The following is a 20860-nucleotide window of genomic DNA, read 5'->3' on the forward strand; positions in this document are numbered from 1 at the left end:
TCCAATTGTAAATGATTATCTGTGCTGGTAACAATTAGTGTAATTACTATTAATCGCTGCGGGATTATTACATCACAGGCTGAAATCTGGACTCTAGGTATGTCGGTTACACAAACCCAAAGCCGATCGATCGTTGCTGCCTCCTTTCCGCTGCCCTGATGGTGTGGAGGAAAGGTCAGCGACGATGCTTGGAGGAACACCCTGATGAAGCTAACAATGCAGATTAAAGCCCGCTGCCCCAATTCAATGTAAAATCTCAACTTTCCAGATGCAACTTGCACTCAAACTGTCTTAAGATTTTCATCTCGTGTCTGGGAAATTTCAATCTCACCATTGTTCGCAGCGATTCCATGAGCGGAGGGTCAGAAAGCATGAGATCGAGGGTTGAAACCGGGCCCATTATTGACACCACAATGTTGGTGGCCCTCAAGGTGGCTGAGCTACTCTGGCAGTAACGATCGACAGGCATGACGACCCTGTAGATAGCCATACAGATCCAGTTCATCAAGATGAAGGATTCCACAAATAGTGGTTGAACCTTCCAGTACATTGAGGAATTAGTGGCTGAGGAACCACTGTAGATCATTAAACGCCTCGTGAGAAAAACGAATCCTGAAAGAAATGAGGACATTGGTGGTCGTGGAAATTTTTATTGTTGTCCGATGAAGTTTTTTTCTGTACATAGTCAAGGCTCATGGAAGATCTAGAACACAGAACTGATCAGGATGCAACAGGAAAAAAGGAACAGCAAGAGAAGGGAAGAAATTAACAGACAGACAAAGAAGAGAACGATGAGGGGTGGGAGAAAACGCAAAGGATGGACAAGATGGACACAGAAGCCCAATTTTGGGAGGGGTTGGGGTGGTTTAACAGGTGCAGAGAAGATCATGGTTTTGGATTGGGGATGATTTGAGATGGTGGTGAATAGCTGTCTTGAAGGCGTGAAGGGAAGGATGAGATTGAAAAGAGTGGAAGTTGGTTCTACAGGTGGAAAAAATAAGAGGAACAAATGAGTGGAGGTGAGCAGTTGTTCTGGATTTTGGGAGTTTTACGATGAGAGGGTTGCTGGTGGACAGTGTGTGTCCTGTAGACACCTGGAAAAGGGGGGGGGACAAAGCATGGAGAGGGCAGATGGTGCAAGACCAGAAAGGAGGTGGAAGAAGACCGAGATGAACGTGTTGGTGATGGCAGAGTGATAGGCCCATAGACTCGATTCACAGCGATGGTTTAATGCATTCTCAATACCGTAGTTGGTGCCATCAATTTCATGACGGATCAATCATGAACACTTTTACCAGCTTTGTGAGTTTAACGACCGTAAGCAATAACTTTATCACACGATCCCTTCAATTAGTGTGATCAACCTCAACTACCTTTGCAATCTCATTTTCCCTACGAACCTGAAAGTTCCAACAGCAATTTATAACGTTTTTTTCTGCTCTTCGCCAACCTCATCAGACTTATAATAACTCCACAGTCACATGGTCAACAAAGGTCAACCACGAGGTACAACCACGATGTTGTCTCACCCTCCCTTTCTTCCTCTCTCAAGAGCTCCACGAACTCCACCCATTTGCACAAGCATACCACATCCGCCAGCTTCACCATATTTTCTCAGTGCCCCATACCATTTCCAACACTCACTAGCTTTTAATCACATCATAACGCTTCCCTACCTTCCCAACCAAGAAATCTTCTCGTTTTGCCCCTATGCTTCTGTTAACTCCACAACCTTTCCAATCTCGTCTGCTCTCTGCGTCACATTATCTCCCTCACCATCTGTAACACCTCAGCAGGTCTGTAACCCTTCCTAATGCCCAAGCACTCTCTGAGCCCCCAAACCACAGGGCCCGCTCCAAGTCCATGGTCTGAGCCCTCAGCCACGGCACAATTTGTCGGTACGGCAGTGCTATCCATCAGACGCATTGCCTGCCAGGCACCGAGCGCCTAACCGGCTGTGGCATCTGCCAACGAGTCACGCGATCCATCGAAGCTGCTGTACCCATCCATCAACACACATCGGCACTTTATTACACACCACCGGTGCGTCAGTTCCCGGTTTGTGAGCCGGTGTTACGAAGAGTAAAATGGTACCACATGCTACACTACATGCGTGAATTTTCACCGGTACTCACGCTTAGTCTGTGGTTGAAGCTCAGCCCATGACTCTGCTCCGGTGTGTACAAACTATCATTTTTGTAAGCCCCTTGTAGAGCATTGCTCCAAGGCATCCAAACAACGATCTATCCAAGAAACAATAATTTTGTATTTTTAATAGAAAAAGTAAATAATTTAATTAGATTACGCAACGAAATGTTTTCTTTAAAAATTTACGATTTTCATTTCAGCTTTTTACTGTCTTTCGGGGCATTGCATTGCACAGAACAGCCAAAAAGTTCGACTTGCATAGTAATGCCTACTTGTCCATGGACGTTGCTTCCAAATCACGTGATGTTACATTTCGAGTAAGCCCTGAATGTGAGAGGAGTGATGGTCTTCCACTCGAATTGATAACACTGCATAGCTCAGATGATGGGGTACTTGCCTCTAAGCTTTCTTGTCTTGGATTTCAAAAAGCAAGGTTCGGATTTCCTCGATTCGGCCGTCAGCAGCTTGCATTGCCAAAAAAGGGCACTGCATCATGCAGTACATGTTTCGCATGGGATGTTCAACTGGCTGTCTTGTCTGATTACACTTGCTTTTGTATGTTAAAGATTCCATGGTATGTTGACAAGATAAATGACTTGGGATAAAAACAAAATTCTCGAAAAGACAAAGTTATATCGAACACGCACACGCACACACACACGCACACAGCCTTTTATTAGTATAGATGTTTGTTTTTGGCTTCCCTCCCTCCTCTCCCCTCCATTCTCTCTCCCCTCCTATCTCTCTTTTTTCCTCTCTCACTCTCCCTCTTTCTCCCACTTTCACCCTTCCTTTTTCTCCCTCCCTCTTTCTCCCCACACCCTAAATATTCCCATCAGCGAAGCATCGGTTTGTATTTGCTCGTAACATATATATATATATATATATATATATATATATATATATATATATATATATATATATATATATATATATATACATTACATAAATGTGTGTGTTTGTGGTTTGGGGTAGGGGAAGGTGATCAATTGCTGATCTCAGCTGCAGCTGAATGAAAGGGGGTTGCTGAGCCATCCTGAAAGTAAAGTATAAGTACTTATTGTTCCAACCTCAGACATTAAGGATGCTGCCAGCAAAGCTAATTCGTAACCTCGTCCAGGTTAGATATGCTTTCACCTGATACATAGTGGTAGCCTACTCACAGGTGAGACTCTGCCTGGTCTGGGTTCGGTCCTGGAGAGAATGAAAGCTAACAATAAACTCCCGCTACAGGTAGGATGGTGCACTATGAAGAATATTGAACTTGCTGTTTTCTCTGCTTGTTGTGGCTCACACATGGCAAACAATGCTTCGAACCATAATTGACCATCAGCTGGTATTTTCGTGAAATCTGTGCCTGTGGGACAAACATAAGGTGAACTATTCTGGAATCATTCAAGCCCCTCCTGCTCTGAAAGTAGCTGACTCAAGTTAAGGCTTTGAGTGGCAAATGGATGAACGAAGGAGCTGACGATAAATTAACCCAATTAGTCTGAATCTTTTCAGAGACTATGCCAATTGTCATGGAATCCTCCCCGAGACAAAGCACAAACCTTTGGGGCAGTTTGATGATACAGTTGAATCAGCCTTTTTCAATCAGACAGCTGCAAGATTTCAGCTTTAACCTTTTAACCTTTCAAGTAGGTGGCAATTTAACCAGCATGTTATTCCTGTCTCTTCGCCAGCATGATCACCAGGCCCAGTTGAGAAGTTAAAATTGGAAGTGCTTCATTTAAATCTTCATAGTAAACCCAGGATTCAGAAGGTTAGAATTCCTTCTATCTGTGGAACAGTTTTTTTTATTTAAGGTTATATTGCAGGATGCCCTTGATGTTGCAAAAAGGCTCTTGCAACATCGTTGATGTTACGATTAATCTATGTATGTGAGGGATGGTTGAAACAAAAACTCCTGCACTCAAACCTGAGTGTCCAGGAAGAGATGCAAAGGCACAATGCTCCAACCCGAGACCGCATTAATATGCTTGCAGGGAATGCTTTGCACTGTTCAGGGCAAAGAAAAGCCCCAAAAGACACTAAAAAGCAGAAATGAAGGTCGTAAATTATAAGGGAAACATTGCCAGATATAATTATTTACTCTTTTTCTCTTAATGTTTCTGTGATTGTTTTTCGAAATGCCTCACAGCTATGCTCCATATGGGGCCTACGAAGCGAGGCAAGGGTCTGCTGGATCGGCGGACCGAGAATTCCGGCCTACGTTGTGACCGTTTACATCCGACTACGCATCGCCTGCCATGCCCAAATGCAATGGAGTCCAACCTGGAGCTATTACATTTAAAATCCTTCATTACTTACAACTCTACTCTCCAGAAGCCAGAAATGTGAGCAAAACCCATTAACACATTCTCCCTGAATATATTTCGAATTATTTCATCGATTTTGGCTTCGAATCGATTGCTGGCAAAAGGAAACCGCAGCAACTATAAAATCAATGGCTTCCATCAAAAGCACTGACCCTGAAAACGACTTGAAATTTTAATCAAAACGCAGTTTATTTTAATTATATTAGCTGATTACGAGTCTGTTTAGGCAATTGTTTCTGAGTTTTTGTCTCAAGCGTGCTTGGAATATGTTAATATCTCAGAGAGGAGAGACAGAGAGAGAGACAGAGAGAGACAGAGAGGGTGAGAGAGAAAGACAGAGAGGGGTGAGACAGAGAGAGACAGAGAGAGAGAGAGAGGGGTGAGAGAGAAAGACAGAGAGGGGTGAGACAGAGAGACAGAGACAGAGACAGAGACAGAGACAGAGACAGACAGAGAGAGAGAGAGAGAGAGAGAGAGAGAGAGAGAGAGAGAGAGAGAGAGAGAGAGAGAGAGAGAGAGAGAGAGAGAGAGAGAGAGAGAGAGAGAGAGAGAGAGAGAGAGAGAGAGATAGAGATAGAGATAGAGATAGAGATAGATAGATATCCATTTGGAGCAAAAATGTTATCCCAGACGTTACAGGATGTTAGCAAAAAGGACATGAGAGAAGACAACACAAAGTTGTAGCAAACAACTAGTAAATGATGTCATTTATAATCACTGCTTGCCATCACTTTGACTGTACAAGGGGGAAAGTGGGTGTAACTAGCACGGCACTTGGTAGAGCACATACCTCCACCAGGCTGAACAGTAATGAACGTGTCATTCCACCAGACTTGTTTTACAGACTGCTTGCAGTGCATACATTTTACACACAGGTACATCGATGAGAGAATCTATCGCCTCCACCTCATCGCACACTCATTACAACATCCACTTTGTATGGACTCACAGGGTAAAGATGAGGAAATGAATTACTGGTTATAACAGCTTGAGAGTGATGTCTGAAGAGATAGGAAGCGTGCAGCAGAAGGCAGAGTAACAGCCGAAACTGTGTGAGGGCATTGTACTTGCAAGGATGTCGGCGAGTCCCCACGGATGACACAGCCACGGCTCCACACTCCCTCTGAGGGCTTGTGGCCACAAAGCACGAGACGGCTGACAATGGAAGCATAAAGGCAGCCATCCAAGGGCAAAACCCCCAAACTACAGGTTATCGATCGAGTCCATGGATAAACCTCGAGGCTGTACCCGATTCCGCCTCAACGAAAGTGCTCGAAATCTATTTGGCAGAGTCTTTGAAGCAGAGATAAAATAACAAGGAGATTTTCAACCACAAGTTAAATAAAACCTTCCTTCACCGTTATTACCAGGCTGAGGATATTGAGCGCCGACAACAGTGTTGTCGTTATGACAACTTTAGTTTCATTTCCAAGTAGTTATTACAGCAATTCTACCTTTCCAAAGGAACACCAGAACATAAGGTTGTCGCTATTCAATCCGGACTACATTTCCTCATTTTAAATGGATATGGGCATTCATAGTGGTCTCTTCACATCTATGCATTTGTGCTCGATTGCTCATATGAACCCCACGTTTAATGTTTTATCAGACTTCCCTTGAACCTCGACTAATTCAAGTGAAATACAATTGTCATTCCAAATTGCAAACACTCTCGACCATAAGCCCGCACCCAGAGAGTGGTGGCCGGGTTAATTAGCAATCTCCCGATTCTCCATTTTAATCAATTTTCTGGATGGTGAACATGTTCGGAGTTTGAGTACCTGCCAAAGCCCCAAGGGTCAGAATTAAACGGATAAACAGAACAAGGGAAGACCACTCATACCTTGGTAGACCTCGACGATGCTGAGACCATTTTCCTGTGGGAAGATTAACTGCGGAGGCTTCTGTGTGAGAGGAGCTGCGGAAGAAAGACGAGGGGGGAAAGACAGTTATGAGGTGATGGCCATTTACAGAAAAATGTAGCAAGGTTACATTGCAATTGTTGCTTAATGACTGCATTGCTTCATCAAAAACGATCTTTCTTTTATCGAAGCACGTGATGAGAAACGGTCACCCGGATGAGTGAGAAATCCTTGCCAGTGCACCTGATGGCACAAAAGCCATGAAATGCAGAGTTGAAACCTCCATTATCTTATTAGGCCTTCCTCTGCACAATCGCTTCCAACAAGCGGAGAGTTTCCAAGATCATAATGATCCAAAAGAGGTCCCAAACATACCAGTTACACTGCAAATTGCATAACCAACCATAACTGGATGAACCTTAAATTAGCCAAATTGTGGGATCAATAATCAATAGCGATCTTAAGGAATTCCTCTTCTCTCCGGTTGAAGATATTCGTTTTGACGTCTGCACTAGCCATTCCACAAATATTCATGAATATCATGGACTTGAAACAAGATGCCATAAAGGCTCCTCTCGTACAACTCCTGCGCTCTCAACATGATCTCGTAGGCGCCAGTCACACTTGCTCAGCCATCTCTTTTACTTACGGCCTGGATTCCTTCACTAATGAGCAGCATGGTACCCAGAATGGAATACTTTGTAACACCTTCTCTTCTCCCTTACAAATGTTCGGCAAGGCATTGCCCGAACCAAGGTGCTGTTTCTGACGCACATAAGTGACGCCAGCTTTGCTGCATGCTCTTTTTGTGCACTTTGCAAACAACTCACTTTGTACAGCGTTGCATTCCAGCCGTGCACAATCATTGAACCTGCTAACCGAGATAAAAATCAAAAGCTCCTCCAAAGCATGATATTCTGATCCTGATTCTGATGTACCATACTCTGTTACAGAGCGTCGGTGCTGCCAAAGCAGTTACTCGGCAAGTGTTTTATACTTGGTGGTTTGCCATTGCCTTGCCAGCAGTAGTTAGGGCAGGAATTTCATTTGGCACAGTGTTGGCGATAACTCGACTACTTGTTGTGAAGGACACCGTGGGATCTTTGCCAACTAATGCCAGCAGATGGGATGCCTAGGTTAATGTCCATCCGTGGTATGGCACACACACATTGACGAATCACCCTGCTAGTTTCTTCTTTAGTATGCAGCAGAAGGCTGCGAGGCAACATCATCGGCTGAGGGTATGACTGTGTTGCTGATGAAATGCCCTCTGCTGGTTAGGACAGGAATTTGGAATTTGGCCAGGGTGCCAGCGATAGCTCACCTACTCTTCACAAAGGACACTGTGGATCTTTAATGTCCACCAATTAATATGCTGACAGACGGGACGCCCGTTTATCATCCATCCGAGGGACAGCACGCACATTGATGAATCACCTTGCCTGTGAAACACCGGGATGACAGTTTATAGCTGGGTTGCGATTCTAACCCAAGAAAGACAGCTTATAGGCGAGTGAGCGTTCCTCTAGTTTATCCTGCCAGCCCAAGCATGATACACGACATACAAAATGTTATAACGAATGACAGTATAGAAGGACAAATTATTTTGTACATTATGTTTATGTGTTATTAATATTCTTCTACGTTGCATGAATCTACCATCAGCAATTGCTACGAATGGGCTGATTCCATCATGTCCATATAGCATGCATTTCAAGGAAGAGAGGTGGCATGAGTACCCACAATATCAACACAAGGTAATTGGAAGCTGGAATCTTATAAAGAGAAATGCAAAGCATACCAGGAATTATCCATTGATGTCACAATGCATGTGCCACTTCATTCATCTTATTGCCCCCCTCCCCTTTCCCCAGGCAAAAATGTTGCAGTTAGAACTATAGTAATGAGAGTAATACTCTCTTATACTATAGTTGGTAACAGGTCCTACTGCAGTCACCTGCAGAGAATTACGACAGGAAAGGAATTATATTTTTGCCTGGCCCTTATCCTATCCAACATCCAGCCAGTAACAAAAAAAATTATACATCCAAAATGAGATAAAGTGCCTGACTTATAATCAGACCATAGGAGACATGAAATTTACCAGGGCAATACACTTATGATTGTGAAAGATACCATGTGATCGTCAAGGTCTGCATATCAGTAAAAGCCTGCTCAACATCCCCTTCAAATGTCAGTGTGCTCCACAATGCAGTTATTCCCCCTACCCCCAACCCCCTTTCACCCCACTGCACCAGATACCAGATGGCAGCTTTAATCAGATTGCATTTCACTGGAAAGCAAGTTCATGACCAGAGGGCCAGCGCTGAGCGCGGCACCATTGTGACTGCACACTTCATAGACCTTGATAGCAAAAGGTCTTGTTTTATCCTCCAATATAAATTCTGCGATAACATCTACCAGTTACAATCCTCTGTTACAGAGCGTCGATGCTGCTGAAGCAGTTACTTCATTGCGGCAGAAGCTGAGTTGCTAAAAATTTCTTAGTGTAGCAAACTAGCAATCAATCAATCATGAGATGTCTTTGACTGCCCATGTCTCCAGCATGAGACACCTAAACCAAATTCATCACTTTACTAACATTTCCAATGAAACCTGACAATGCCTCGGAAACTAACTTTGTGTTTTGGCATACCACGTCATCCCAACTGTCCGAATCACATCTTTACGGCTTACAATTCTTGATTCAACTGCCTCTTCTTGGGTTTGAGTTGGTTTTCCCGTCTCATTTGACATTTTTTATTCTTTGCATACAGAGTCGAGTCGAGGCTCGTGGAAGACCCAGCACAATGAAGGGGATCAGGACATAACAGGACCAAAGGAGCAGAAGAGAGAAGGGTGGGGAACACCAGCAGTGGAATTGAAGGACAAGACAGGGAGACTTGGACAAACAATGTGTGTGGAGAGGAATGGGGGGGGGGCAGGAAAGGTTGCATGCAGTGGACAATAAGGATACAGAAGGAAACTCTCAAGAGGGAAAAACTGGAAATTTGGAAAGAGGAGGGATTGAGTTGGGGTGGCATGGAGAGTAATGAGGGTAGAAAATATGGTTTCAGATTGGGGTGGATCTGAGATGGTAGTGAACAGTTGTCTTGAAGACCTGGAGGAAAAAAAATGATATTTAATAGAAAATGGAAGATGGTTCCTCGGGGGCTAAAAAACAGAGGAACAATGGACAGACTATTGAGTAACGTTCTGGGGATGAAGAAATTAACGAATAATGAGCTGTTATGCAGGACTCATCATCAATTGATGGTTTCGTTGTGATCCTAATTAATAAAGATACAGTCTGGTGAGCTTGAGTATGTATGGTCTGTGTTTGAGAGGGCTTTGGTGCATTGTTGGAAAAACAAATGAATAAAAGACAGTACATAATCGTGGAAAGAGCCCTTTATTAATTACATATGCAAATATGGTGGAATTTTTGATCTCCACCTCCCATCCCGTAACACCTTCCCTAAACTCCTATCTCCTCCCAACTTGCTTTCCCTTCTATACCCACGATCCTTTCTCTCCTACATCTCCCTCCAATATCCTCCTTTTTTCCCCCATCCTCATCCCCGAAATTCAGCTCCCCTTGTCACCCCTCCATGCAATGCCCACTAAGACAATGCAATTGCACTGATAATGAATTTAAGTAGAATGTGGAGGGAGGTAAATACATACATACATACATACATGTATGAACAAGCTAGTGCATGATGGGTAAATATGCCCAATTCTGTATTTCTGAAAGTGTTTGAAACACCAAAGGATAGCGCATTAACAAGGAGCACTTTGTCATTAAAATTACCAAAAAAACAAACGCTCTCTTCGTTTTACATGTTCACACAGACACTCTGTGTTCCCTCAAGTGGGAGCTATGGAATTTGAAAGCGAGTACGGCATATTAAATATTTTAGAGAAAGACAGTGACAGAGAGAAAGTGAGAGCCACAAACAACCCGCAATCTGTTCTCCCTCTCTCCCAGCTCATGGTGTGCTGCCGTTTTAGAGTGATTAGAACCAATTTCACTTCTGCTCCAAGGTACCACACGAATACATGGAAGTCAGAATGTAATCAAACACTTATCTCAGAGAGAGAGAGAGAGAGAGAGAGAGAGAGAGAGAGAGTGAGTGTGTGTGTGTGTGTGTGTGTGTGTGTGTGTGTGTGTGTGTGTGTGTGTGTGTGTGTGTGTGTGTGTGTGTGTCCTCGTGGGAACCTTCTTTTTTATCATCTCTCTCGTGCTCATGACACAGATGTTGGCGTGAAAGGTAAGGGAAGGGAAACGGAGACACCAATTCAATCCGAGATCATTGCGAACACCTTCCTGGAGCGAGCACGGTGTTGATGTTTGTCATTTGGAACCGTGCGGCTTGACAGATCAGAGGTACAACCAAGGTTTCTTATGTTTCATAATAACAGCACTTGCAAGGATCAATTTGTATTATTTTCTTATCAAATCTGCAAAGCTCAATGGATGATAGTTGCATTATTATATATATATATATATATATATATATATATATATATATATATATATATATATATATATATATATATATATATATATATATATATATATATCTTCTTCTTCCTCTTTCGGCTTGCTCCTGTTAGGGGTCGCCACAGCGGATCAACCATCTCCATTTCTCTCTATCCTCTCCATCTTCCATTGATACTCCAACCACCTGCATGTCCGCCCTCACTGCATCCATGAACCTCTTCTTTGGCCTTCCTCTTCTCCTCCTGCCTGGCGGCTCCATCATCAACATCCTTCTCCCGATATACTCCGTTTCCCTCCTGTGCACATGTCCAAACCATCTCAATCTCGCCTCTCTCACTTTGTCTCCAAACCGTCTTACCTGCGCTGTCCCTCTAATATACTCATTTCTTATCCTGTCCATCCTCGTCACTCCCAACGAGAATCGCAGCATCTTTAACTCTGCCACCTCCAGCTCCGCTTCCTGTCTTATTGTTAGTGCCACCGCCTCCAAACCATACAACATAGCTGGTCTCACTACCGTCTTATATACTTAAATACAGTATATACATATATGTATCTTCTTCTTCTTCTTCTTCTTCTTTCGGCTGCTCCCGTTCGGGGTCGCCACAGCGGATCATCCGTATGATCCGCATAGTGATTTGGCACAGGTTTTACGCCGGATGCCCTTCCTGACGCAACCCTGGTCGCCTCTTACAACACAGGGATATATATATATATATACATATATGTATATAAATATATATTAATATATATGTATATATTAATATATATGTATATACATATACATATACATATACATATACATACATACATACATACATACATACATACATACATATATATATATATATATATATATATATATATATATATATATGTATGTATATACAGCCTGGTGTGTTGGCGCAGTGGTTAGGGCAGCGGCTAGGGCAGCGGCTAGGGATACAAAAGGTCCTGAGTTCAAGCCCCGTTGAGCCGCTGAATTAATACACCAGGGGGTTGACTCAGCCTGTCATCCTTCCGAGGTCGGCGAAATGAGTACCAGTATACTGGGTCGGTGTATACCCCGGTTAAAATAGGTGTACCATATCCCTGTGTCGTAAGAGGCGACCAGGGTTGCGTCAGGAAGGGCATCCGGCGTAAAACATGTGCCAAATCATTATGCGGATCATACGGATGATCCGCTGTGGCGACCCCGAACGGGAGCAGCCGAAAGAAGAGGAAGAAGATATATATATATATATATATATATATATAGATGTATATATGTATATATATATGTATATATATATATATATATATACATATACATACATATATGTGTATATACATATACATACATATATGTGTGTGTGTGTGTGTGTGTGTGTGTGTGTGTGTGTGTGTGTGTGTGTGTGTGTGTGTGTGTGTGTGTGTGTGTGTGTGTGTGTGTGTGTGTGTGTGTGTGTGTGTATGTGTGTGCTTACTATTTGTGAATGCCATTACAGCTGTGGTGACACTCTGGGAAAGGTTTGAAACAACAAAGAGCTTACCTTGGGGAGCCTTTCATGGTTTTTCAGCTGGAAGAGCATGAGAGGAGTCGATATACACTACATGGCCAAAAGTATGTGGGCATCCCTTCTAATTAGTGGATTCGGTTATTTCAGCCACACTGACAGCCACATCCATTCCTGACAGGTGTATAAAATCAAGCACACAGCCATGCGATCTCCATAGACAAACATTGGCAGTAGAGTGGGCCATACTGAAGAGCCTAATAACTTTCAATGGGAGACCATCATATGATGCCACCTTTCCAACAAGAAAGTTCATCAAATTTATGCCCTGCTACAACTGGCCCGGTCAACTGTAAGTGCTGATACTGTGAAGTGAAAATGTCTAGGAGCAGCAACAGCTCAGCCGCAAAGTGGTAGGCCACACAAGCTCACAGAATGGGACCGCTGAGTGCTGAAGCACTGAAAGGGACTGCTGAAAGGGACCGTATGTATGTATGTATGTGATTATATATATATATATATATATATATATATATATATATATATATATATATATATATATATATATATATACACATATCATACCGGGCATAGTTGCGTGCACCTTGTGATCCGGCTACTCGGAGGCTTGGGTTGGAGGATCGCTTGAGGGCGAGAGCTCTGCACCAGGCCGTGCTATGAAAGGGTGTAGGGCAGCCCGGAATCATGGCAAAACCCAATTCTTATCCCTGTGTCGTAAGAGGCGACCAGGGTTGCGTCAGAAAGGGCATCCGGCATAAAACCTATGCCAAATCAGTATGCGGATCATAAAGGATGATACGCTGTGACGACCCCTAACGGGAGCAGCCGAAAGACGAACAACATGTATATATACATATAGATATAATACTATCTGGGGTACCCGCGTCGCGGGGAAAAAAATCGTCTGTCGTCAGTTGCAACACTCAATAGCGAGTTCCAAACAGACTTTGGAGCAACATCAGCACAAGCTCTGCTCGGCGAGAGCTTCATGAAATGGGTTTCCACAGCCGAGCAGCCGCACAGAAACATAAGATCACCATGCGCAATGCCAAGCGTCTACTGAAGTGGTGTAAAGCTCACCGCCATTGGAATCTGGAGCAGTGGAAACGTGTTCTCTGGAGTGATGAATCACGCTTCACCATCTGGCAGTCCGACGAATTAATCTGGGTTTGGTGGATGCCAAGAGAACGTTACCTACCTGAATGTATAGTGCCAACTGCACAAGTTTGGTGGAGGAGGAATAATGGTCTGGGGCTGTTTTTCATGGATCGGGCTAGGCCCCTGAATTACAGCGAAGGGAAAATCTTAATGCTAAAGCATACAATGACATTCAAGACAATTTTGTGCTTCCAACTTTGTGGCAAAAGTTTGCAGAAGGCGCTTTCCTGTTTCAGCATGACAATGCCCCTATGCACAAATCGAGATCCACACAGAAATTGTTTGTCAACATTGGTGTGGAAGAAGTTGATTGGCCTGCCCAGAGCCCAGAGCCCTGACCTCAACGCCATCAAACACCTTTGGGATGAATTGAAACACTGACTGTGAGCTAGACCTAATTGCCCAACATCACTGCCCGACCTCACAGATGCTCTTGTGGCTGAATGGAAGCAAATCCTCACAGCAATGTTCTAACATCTCATGGAAAGCCTCCCCACAAGAGTGGAGGCTGTAATCACATCAAAGGGAGGGTGGGGGGGGGTGGATGTGGACCAACTCCATATTAATGCCCATAAATTTGGAATTAGATTTTGGACAAGTAGGTGTCCACATACTTTTGGCCATATCATGTGTATGTATGTATGTATATATATATATATATATATATATATATATATATATATATATATATATATATATATATATATATATATATATATATATATATATATATATATATATATATACATACATACTAGCTGGGGTACCCGAGCTGCGCTGTGGGGTTAACCACTTAAACCCCACAAGTGCAAGGGCGACATAAATGTGCGATAAAGAGCGACGGTGTAATTGCGCACTTAGGGGGTTAATAAGCAATGAGAAACTGTTCATTTCAAGTTTTTTTTTTTTTTTTGTATACCTTGTCGAGGCTCGTATGAGAGCTAACACAGAACTCACAGAAAGGGGGCATGAGACAAGAGGGATGGGAGTGGAAGGGACAAAACAGTGGGGAACAGACACATTAGGTGAACTGTGGAAAGGAGAGGGATGGGGATGGGACGGGGAACATGGCGAAGAGAAGATGGACATTACTTGCACTTTCAGGAAGGAAAGCAGGGGAATTGAAGGAAGTGGGCTTGGGTGGATTATCGGGGGTAGAAAAGATCGAGGAATTGGATGGGGGAAGATAAGAGGTGGTGGTGAACAGCTGTTTTGAAAGCCTGGAGGGAAGAATGGGAAAGAATAGGGTAAGGAACTTTATTCCAAAGGCGGGAAAAAAGAGGAATGAAAGTGAAGATGAGCACTGATTCGTGATTTTGGTAGTTTTACCAGAAGGGGGTTGTTGGCGGACCTTGAGCGCCCTGTGGAAATGTGGTGGGGACATATCGCAGAGAGAGCAGGGGGGGGCAAGGCTGGAGAGGAGTCGGTAGAAGACAGAAAGACCACCGACCAACCTGCCATGATTGAGTGAGAGGCCCAAAGACTCAGCTTCATTGCGGGAGATGCCGATGATCCTAAATGCCATGGTTTCGACAGCTTGAAGCCGAGAAAGGTGGGAGGCAGGAGCAACAGCCCAGAGGGGAGAGCAGTACTCCATCAGGCTATGGACAAAAGCTTTGTAAGTGGTCAGGAGCTCAAGAGGGCCAAGGAAGGACTTTGCACGATGGAGGATTCCCAGTTGGCGACTGGCTTTTGAGGCGAGGTTGGAAATGTGACTTTCCCAGGAAAGGTCATGACAGATAGTGAGACCCAGAAGCTTGAAAGAAAAGACTATTTCCAGAGGATTGTTGAGAAAGTGGATGGGGGGGTTTTCTAAACGGTCCTTTCGAAGAGACATAGTGAGAGTGTGAGATTTGTCTGGATTGAAAGACATGTTCCACGTGTTGGACCAGTTTGTGATTTTATCCAGATCTGCAGTGAGCGAAGAAGCTGCTGCTTGCCGGTCTGAGGGATGACAGATGGTACGGCAGAGGGTGGAGTCGTCGGCAAAGAGAAATAGCGGATTTTCCAGAGAGTCGGAGAGATCATTGATGAAAACCAGAAAAAGAACAGGGCCCAGAACGCTACCTTGAGGAACTCCAGCCTGGACAGGAAGAGGGGATGAAAGAACTCCATTTAGGGCCACACGTTGACTGCGACGGGAGAGGAAGTCTGCGAGCCATGAGTTGAGATGGCCTTGAATACCATGGGAAGAGAGGTTGGTGAGTAGGGCAGGGTGCCAGACTGTGTCAAAAGCAGGTAATATGTCCAGGGATACGGCTTGGATTTCCTGTCTGGCATTGAGGACCTCCATCCATTGATGGGAGAGCAGAAGCAGCATATCCAGGGTAGAGTGACCTGGTCTGAAACCAAATTGATGATCGGAAATCAAGTCATTGGAGAAGAGGAAGGATTTGATGTCTGACGCAATGATGGATTCCAGAATATTACTGATGATTGGGAGAAGGCTGATTGGTCTGTAGTTACAGGGATCTGTTTTTGCACCTTTTTTATGCAGGGCAGTGATGTTAGCAGATTTCCAAGCAGATGGCAGATGACCTTGGGCAAATGAGAGGGTGAATAGAACAGAGAGAGGGTGAGCAAGAGCAGAAGAGCAGGCTTTGAGGACACGTGGGCTGATGCCGTCTGGACCGGTTGCAGAATCTGACTCGAGGTTTGAAAGCAAGCTCTCCACCTTGTCAGGAGAAAAGGACACAGAGTCCAGGGACAGTTGGGTGCGACTTGGTAAGGTGGGTAGAGAAAGTGATGGGTTTAGGACACAAGATTTAGCTGCAAACACCGAGTTTAGACATTCAGCTTTATCATGTGCAGTATCAGCAGTGTGGCCATTTGAGGTAAGGGAGGGGATGGAGGGGGAACATACACCAGAAACAGATTTGATTAAACGCCACCAGGATTTTGAGGAGGGAGAGAGGTTTGAGAGTTCAGACTTGAGATGAGAAAGATGTTGTTTTCTGGCTCTCCTGAGGGTAGATACACACTTGTTCCAAGCTTTGTGGAAGGAACTGAGATTGCCCTCAGTTGGGTTTGCTTTCCATGAGGCAAAGGCAAGTTGTTTCAGGACAACTGCCTCACCACAGGCTTCAGTAAACCTAGGGCGGGAGGAAGGGTAAGACAACTGAACACATGCCTCCTTGCTCCTTTTTTTTTCTCATGCCTCCTTGCTGTGAGTTGTGTGTTAGCTCTCATACGAGCCTCGACCAAGGTATACAAAAAAAAAAATAAAATAAAATAAAATAAAATAAAACACGAGAGGGGATAAATCTGTGCATGAGGGAGAGCACGTTTCTTTGAAAGAATTCCCAGGATGAGTTGATGTTTGAGAAAGTAGTGATAGGACTTTAGACCTTCAGTGTCCTTCAGGACTTTAGACATGGCTGAGCTGCGGGTGATTTTGCATGTTGGCTGGTCCATCCTGTGCGTATCGAGTGGCACCTTAAAGGTGCTGTGTATTGTTCGGCCACCTTGGAGGAGAGTGGCAGCTATTCTGCTTGAGGCTGTTGCCAGCACAATCTCGCCTTGGGACCTGATCTGAGCAAGGATGAGATTGATCAGATACGTTTTGCCCGTGCCACCTGGGGCATCCAAGAACATGATGTTGCCTTGGTGGCTGTTATTAGGGTTATTGGTCTGTTGCATAATCTCGAGGAACGTGTTGTAGACCGTGCATCTGTAAGATTGGTTTGGAGGTTTTCTGACTGCGCCGCCATGTCTTCTAGGTCATAGCTCACTTCCCTCTGGTATTCTCGGGAAAGCCTCTCGTTCGTGTCATGCTGTGGTGCAGGGAGGCCGTAGACTTGCAGAGGTTGGCCACCCATCAGAGCGACCTTGTCTTTGAGACAGCAGAGGGCCTGGTTGTAAATGTCGTAAGTCTGCGTCTGCATTGTTTATGCCGCGCCTGTGTTTGTGGAGGAAGTCCTCTGAGAGGTGATTGTGGAACTGTGTTCATAGGTCATTTGGGTTGCTGGGGACACAGGCTGTGAGGATGATTGCCAAGAGACTTCGCATGTTGGCTGGAGAATGGGTGACTGTGGCCTCCTCCATGGCCAGGCGCAGGTGCTGGTCATCCTCCAGAAGTCCTCTCATATGGCAGGCCTCTTGGAATGTATCGCAGACGTGGTTGTTGACTGTCCTCAGATTCTCAAAGGATGTCGGACCAGTCACTTCATTGAGGAGCATTTGCAGGAAGTAGCATTCTCCTGCCCTTGGACTGACGGTGTAGATGCGGCCGATTGCTGGAGCCCACCAGATCTCATTTCGTGGGTCGTTTCCGTCTAATGGGACACCCCTCTTGCGCCGTATCCACTTCTTTGTGCTTCGGTTCCAAGTGTAGTACTCAGGGACATCAGTGAATATGAGAGTTTTGGCGAATATATCATTGTTGCATCGTTGAAAGAAATCAGTAAGGGTGGTGGCTGGGGGTGGCCCTTGAGCTATGTTCATTGTGTTGGCTTCGGTGAATATTACTCTTTGTCCATTCTGGAGGTGCATGGCCAGCCAACTTTCCACTGGTGGAAAGTGGTCATGCGTTGGGTGCTCCAGAATGCACCAGGCTGCCTCACAGCTGCCCATGTACCTCGGATTTTGGAACAGGGCGATCTTGTCCACCACTCTCGGCTGCTCGGTCTGTTTCTCATTGTCGTAATGTGTTCGCTGCAGCTCAAAAACTGCCTGGTCTGTTCCCTTCGTGACATACTTGAGTACATACTTGATGGAGTTTATGCTGCTGCAGAGTTCCACGTTGATGTGGCAATTAAATTCCCGCAGTGGGAGTGGGTTGTACGGGAAGACCCACTGTTTGGTAACTTCTTCTTGTTTGATGCATTTGCTTCGCTGTAGGATCTTGATGTTCCTGTGTGTCCGCCATCTTCCGTCTTGCGGCGTGGGTACTTGGGATAGCTGTCTATGCCTTGTTCTGTGCACTGAAGCAATGCCTTGGGAAAATGTTTGGTGCACTGCCAGTCCACCATACAGGGCGAGTTCATGTTGATTTCTCCGCAGGGGCCGTGGATCATGTGGGACAGCACCAATTTGTGAAGTTGTGGGTCTTTGTCCTTGTCGGGAATCTCAGCCGCAATGACCAAGTCGATCTCTTCTGGCCTGATTTTGTACTGTGGGTCTTGCCAGGTGAGGATGTGGGCGTGTGGTAGGCCTCACTTCTGGTACTCGATACTGTTCAGGCAAGCGCACACCTTTCCAAAGGCAGCCTCCTTCACATTCAGTTCCATCAGCTTCTTATGCTTTTGGCAGAACACCCGTGCCACCATGTCTGATCTGTCCTGTGCTTGTTGACCTGGGAGGAGGTTGTCCACGATTTCTGGCCACTGCGGGTTACATGTCATGGTGATGAAGAAGTCAGCCCGGCCCATCCTTTGGACATATGCCATGGCGTCACTCTGTCTCTCATGCATGTAGCGTGAACCGCCAGTGCAGGTGGCCGGAAGTACTACTCTTTGGCTGACTTGCCGAGAGTCGCCATCAATAGCCAGGATGGAGTCTCTTAGGCTGATGTAGCTGTCTGCTCTGAGAGCGTTTTGTTCACGGCACAATAACTGAAGTCTCTCAGTCTCAATCTTACAGTAGGCATCTACCAGGTATTGTTGGAAGAGGCGTGCATCTTTCAGAAGGTAGTTGCCATCCTTTACCATGATGTGAGAGCTGTAGAATTGCTGTTGAGTCACCTCGCATCCATTGCTGCTGGCAATGTAGATATGGTGACCATCTGTGCCATAAGGGAGTGGGGTGGATACTATAGTGGGTCATAGGCTGCGTGGAGCTCAGAGATCCTCTTGAGGGTGCCATCCTTCAGGCGAATGACGATGTCGTGATTTTCCGTTGGTTCATTGTCCATGAGGATGGCCACCTCAGCTGCTGTCTGGGCGTTGTATCGCCATTCATGCTGACCCCGGGGCCTCTTGTCCTCTCTGATCACGATCTTCTGTTCTTCAGTATTGTCCTCTTCTATCATGTTTTTGGCAGTCTTGAGCTGTTGGACGTAGTGGTTGTTGTCTTGGAACCACTCAGTCAAGTTCCCGAGAAGCTGTTGATTTAGGCGCCTGTTCTGGCCCCTGATTTCAGTCTGCTGTGCGAAGCTGTCGAGGAAATACACCTGGAGGAACTTGGGCTGGCCTTCCTGTGGCGGTAAGAGGCTGCCGATGTGGTGAAACACCTGGCCTTGAATCTTGAAGCTTGGGTTCCATCCCTGCACAGAGGCATCCTTGTGGCCGAAGCTGGTCATTGAGAAGCAGCCATTGTACTTGTGGATATTGGACAGGAAGGTCTTGCTCATGGGCCTTCTCTTGAAGCGAGCTCTTGAAGGATTTGAGGGGGTGGAGGGAATGGCTGCAGGATAACCTTGCCGCCTGAGCAGCAAATGCCAGGCCTTTCTACCTTGAATTTTTTGCACCACAGTGGCAGCAGAGCTTGTCCATTGCCCCAATGTTGATGTGGCAAAGACGGCGAGCTTTGCTTTCCGGAGACTCGGCTGCTCGGGGAGATTCATTGCATTTTTTTATTTTGGAGAAGATGCAGTTTTTTCAAATCTTCTGTCTCTGTCATTCGGGCCCTCTTCTTGGCATCGGCTGCAGCAGAATTACGTCCTAATCATTCCTTACGGGGCATGTTTGCTTACGAACGAACGAATGGATCCAGGGGAATCCAGAGAGCAATTACAACCAGCAGCCGCCGTGTTTCTTCGAGTAGAGCGGTCTTTCGGCATCTGAAGGGAATTGGGTAGAAGAAAGCTGTCATTTTTTTATTTTTTACCAAATAAACTGTATTGAGTGTATTGTTCGAAGATATGATTTACATTAGCACCAATTACATGACTGTGGACTGAATGGCCACTGGTGGAAACACTTAGGGAAAAGTTGACGTAAATGTGCAACGGTGTGCTCTTGGGCAGTTATCCTTCAAACGTGCTGTTTTGTAAATCCACGACCAATGAAGTACAGCTTATCTCTCAAAGTGTTCATCTCAAGCGTAATAAATGTCTCCAGGTTTTGGAGTCTGGCAACTGCATCATTTGTGTCCTTGTGAGATGCAGCTGTGGTTAGTCCATGTTTTACTACGGAAATTTGTCGGTAACTGCTGGTGAATACTGTCAGTTTACATGCTTGCGTCATGAGGTATCTGTTCTGGAGTCGGATTTGTGACAGCTTGAGAGGAAATTGTGGGTGGAATCGGGCGTGCCATATTGTATATTCAAACCACTTACTTTCCAGACACGTTGGACACGTATATTCGTCGCAGACAACACAAAATCACCGCAGACAACACAAAAATTACTGGTATTCATTGCAGACAACAAACACTGTTACTTTCGTTTTGTGTCGTGACGCTGTCACT

General features: G+C 45.1%; 1 protein-coding gene across 2 annotated transcripts in view; it reads right to left on the reverse strand.

The window, feature by feature from the left end:
• The window catches only part of LOC147008698 (interleukin-1 receptor accessory protein-like 1), a 724240-nt gene that overhangs the window by 101845 nt on the left and 601535 nt on the right, over positions 1 to 20860 (reverse strand). For both annotated transcript variants that reach the window (XM_085864160.1, XM_085864161.1), the window contains one exon: positions 6313 to 6387. In XM_085864160.1, coding sequence (XP_085720286.1) covers positions 6313 to 6387 — 75 coding nt within the window. The remainder of the gene's footprint in view (positions 1 to 6312; positions 6388 to 20860) is intronic.

The sequence above is a fragment of the Eptatretus burgeri genome, chromosome 18 (genome assembly GCF_056783735.1).
Source record: "Eptatretus burgeri isolate ZD-2024b chromosome 18, Ebu_testis_v1, whole genome shotgun sequence".
Lineage (NCBI taxonomy): Eukaryota > Metazoa > Chordata > Myxini > Myxiniformes > Myxinidae > Eptatretus > Eptatretus burgeri.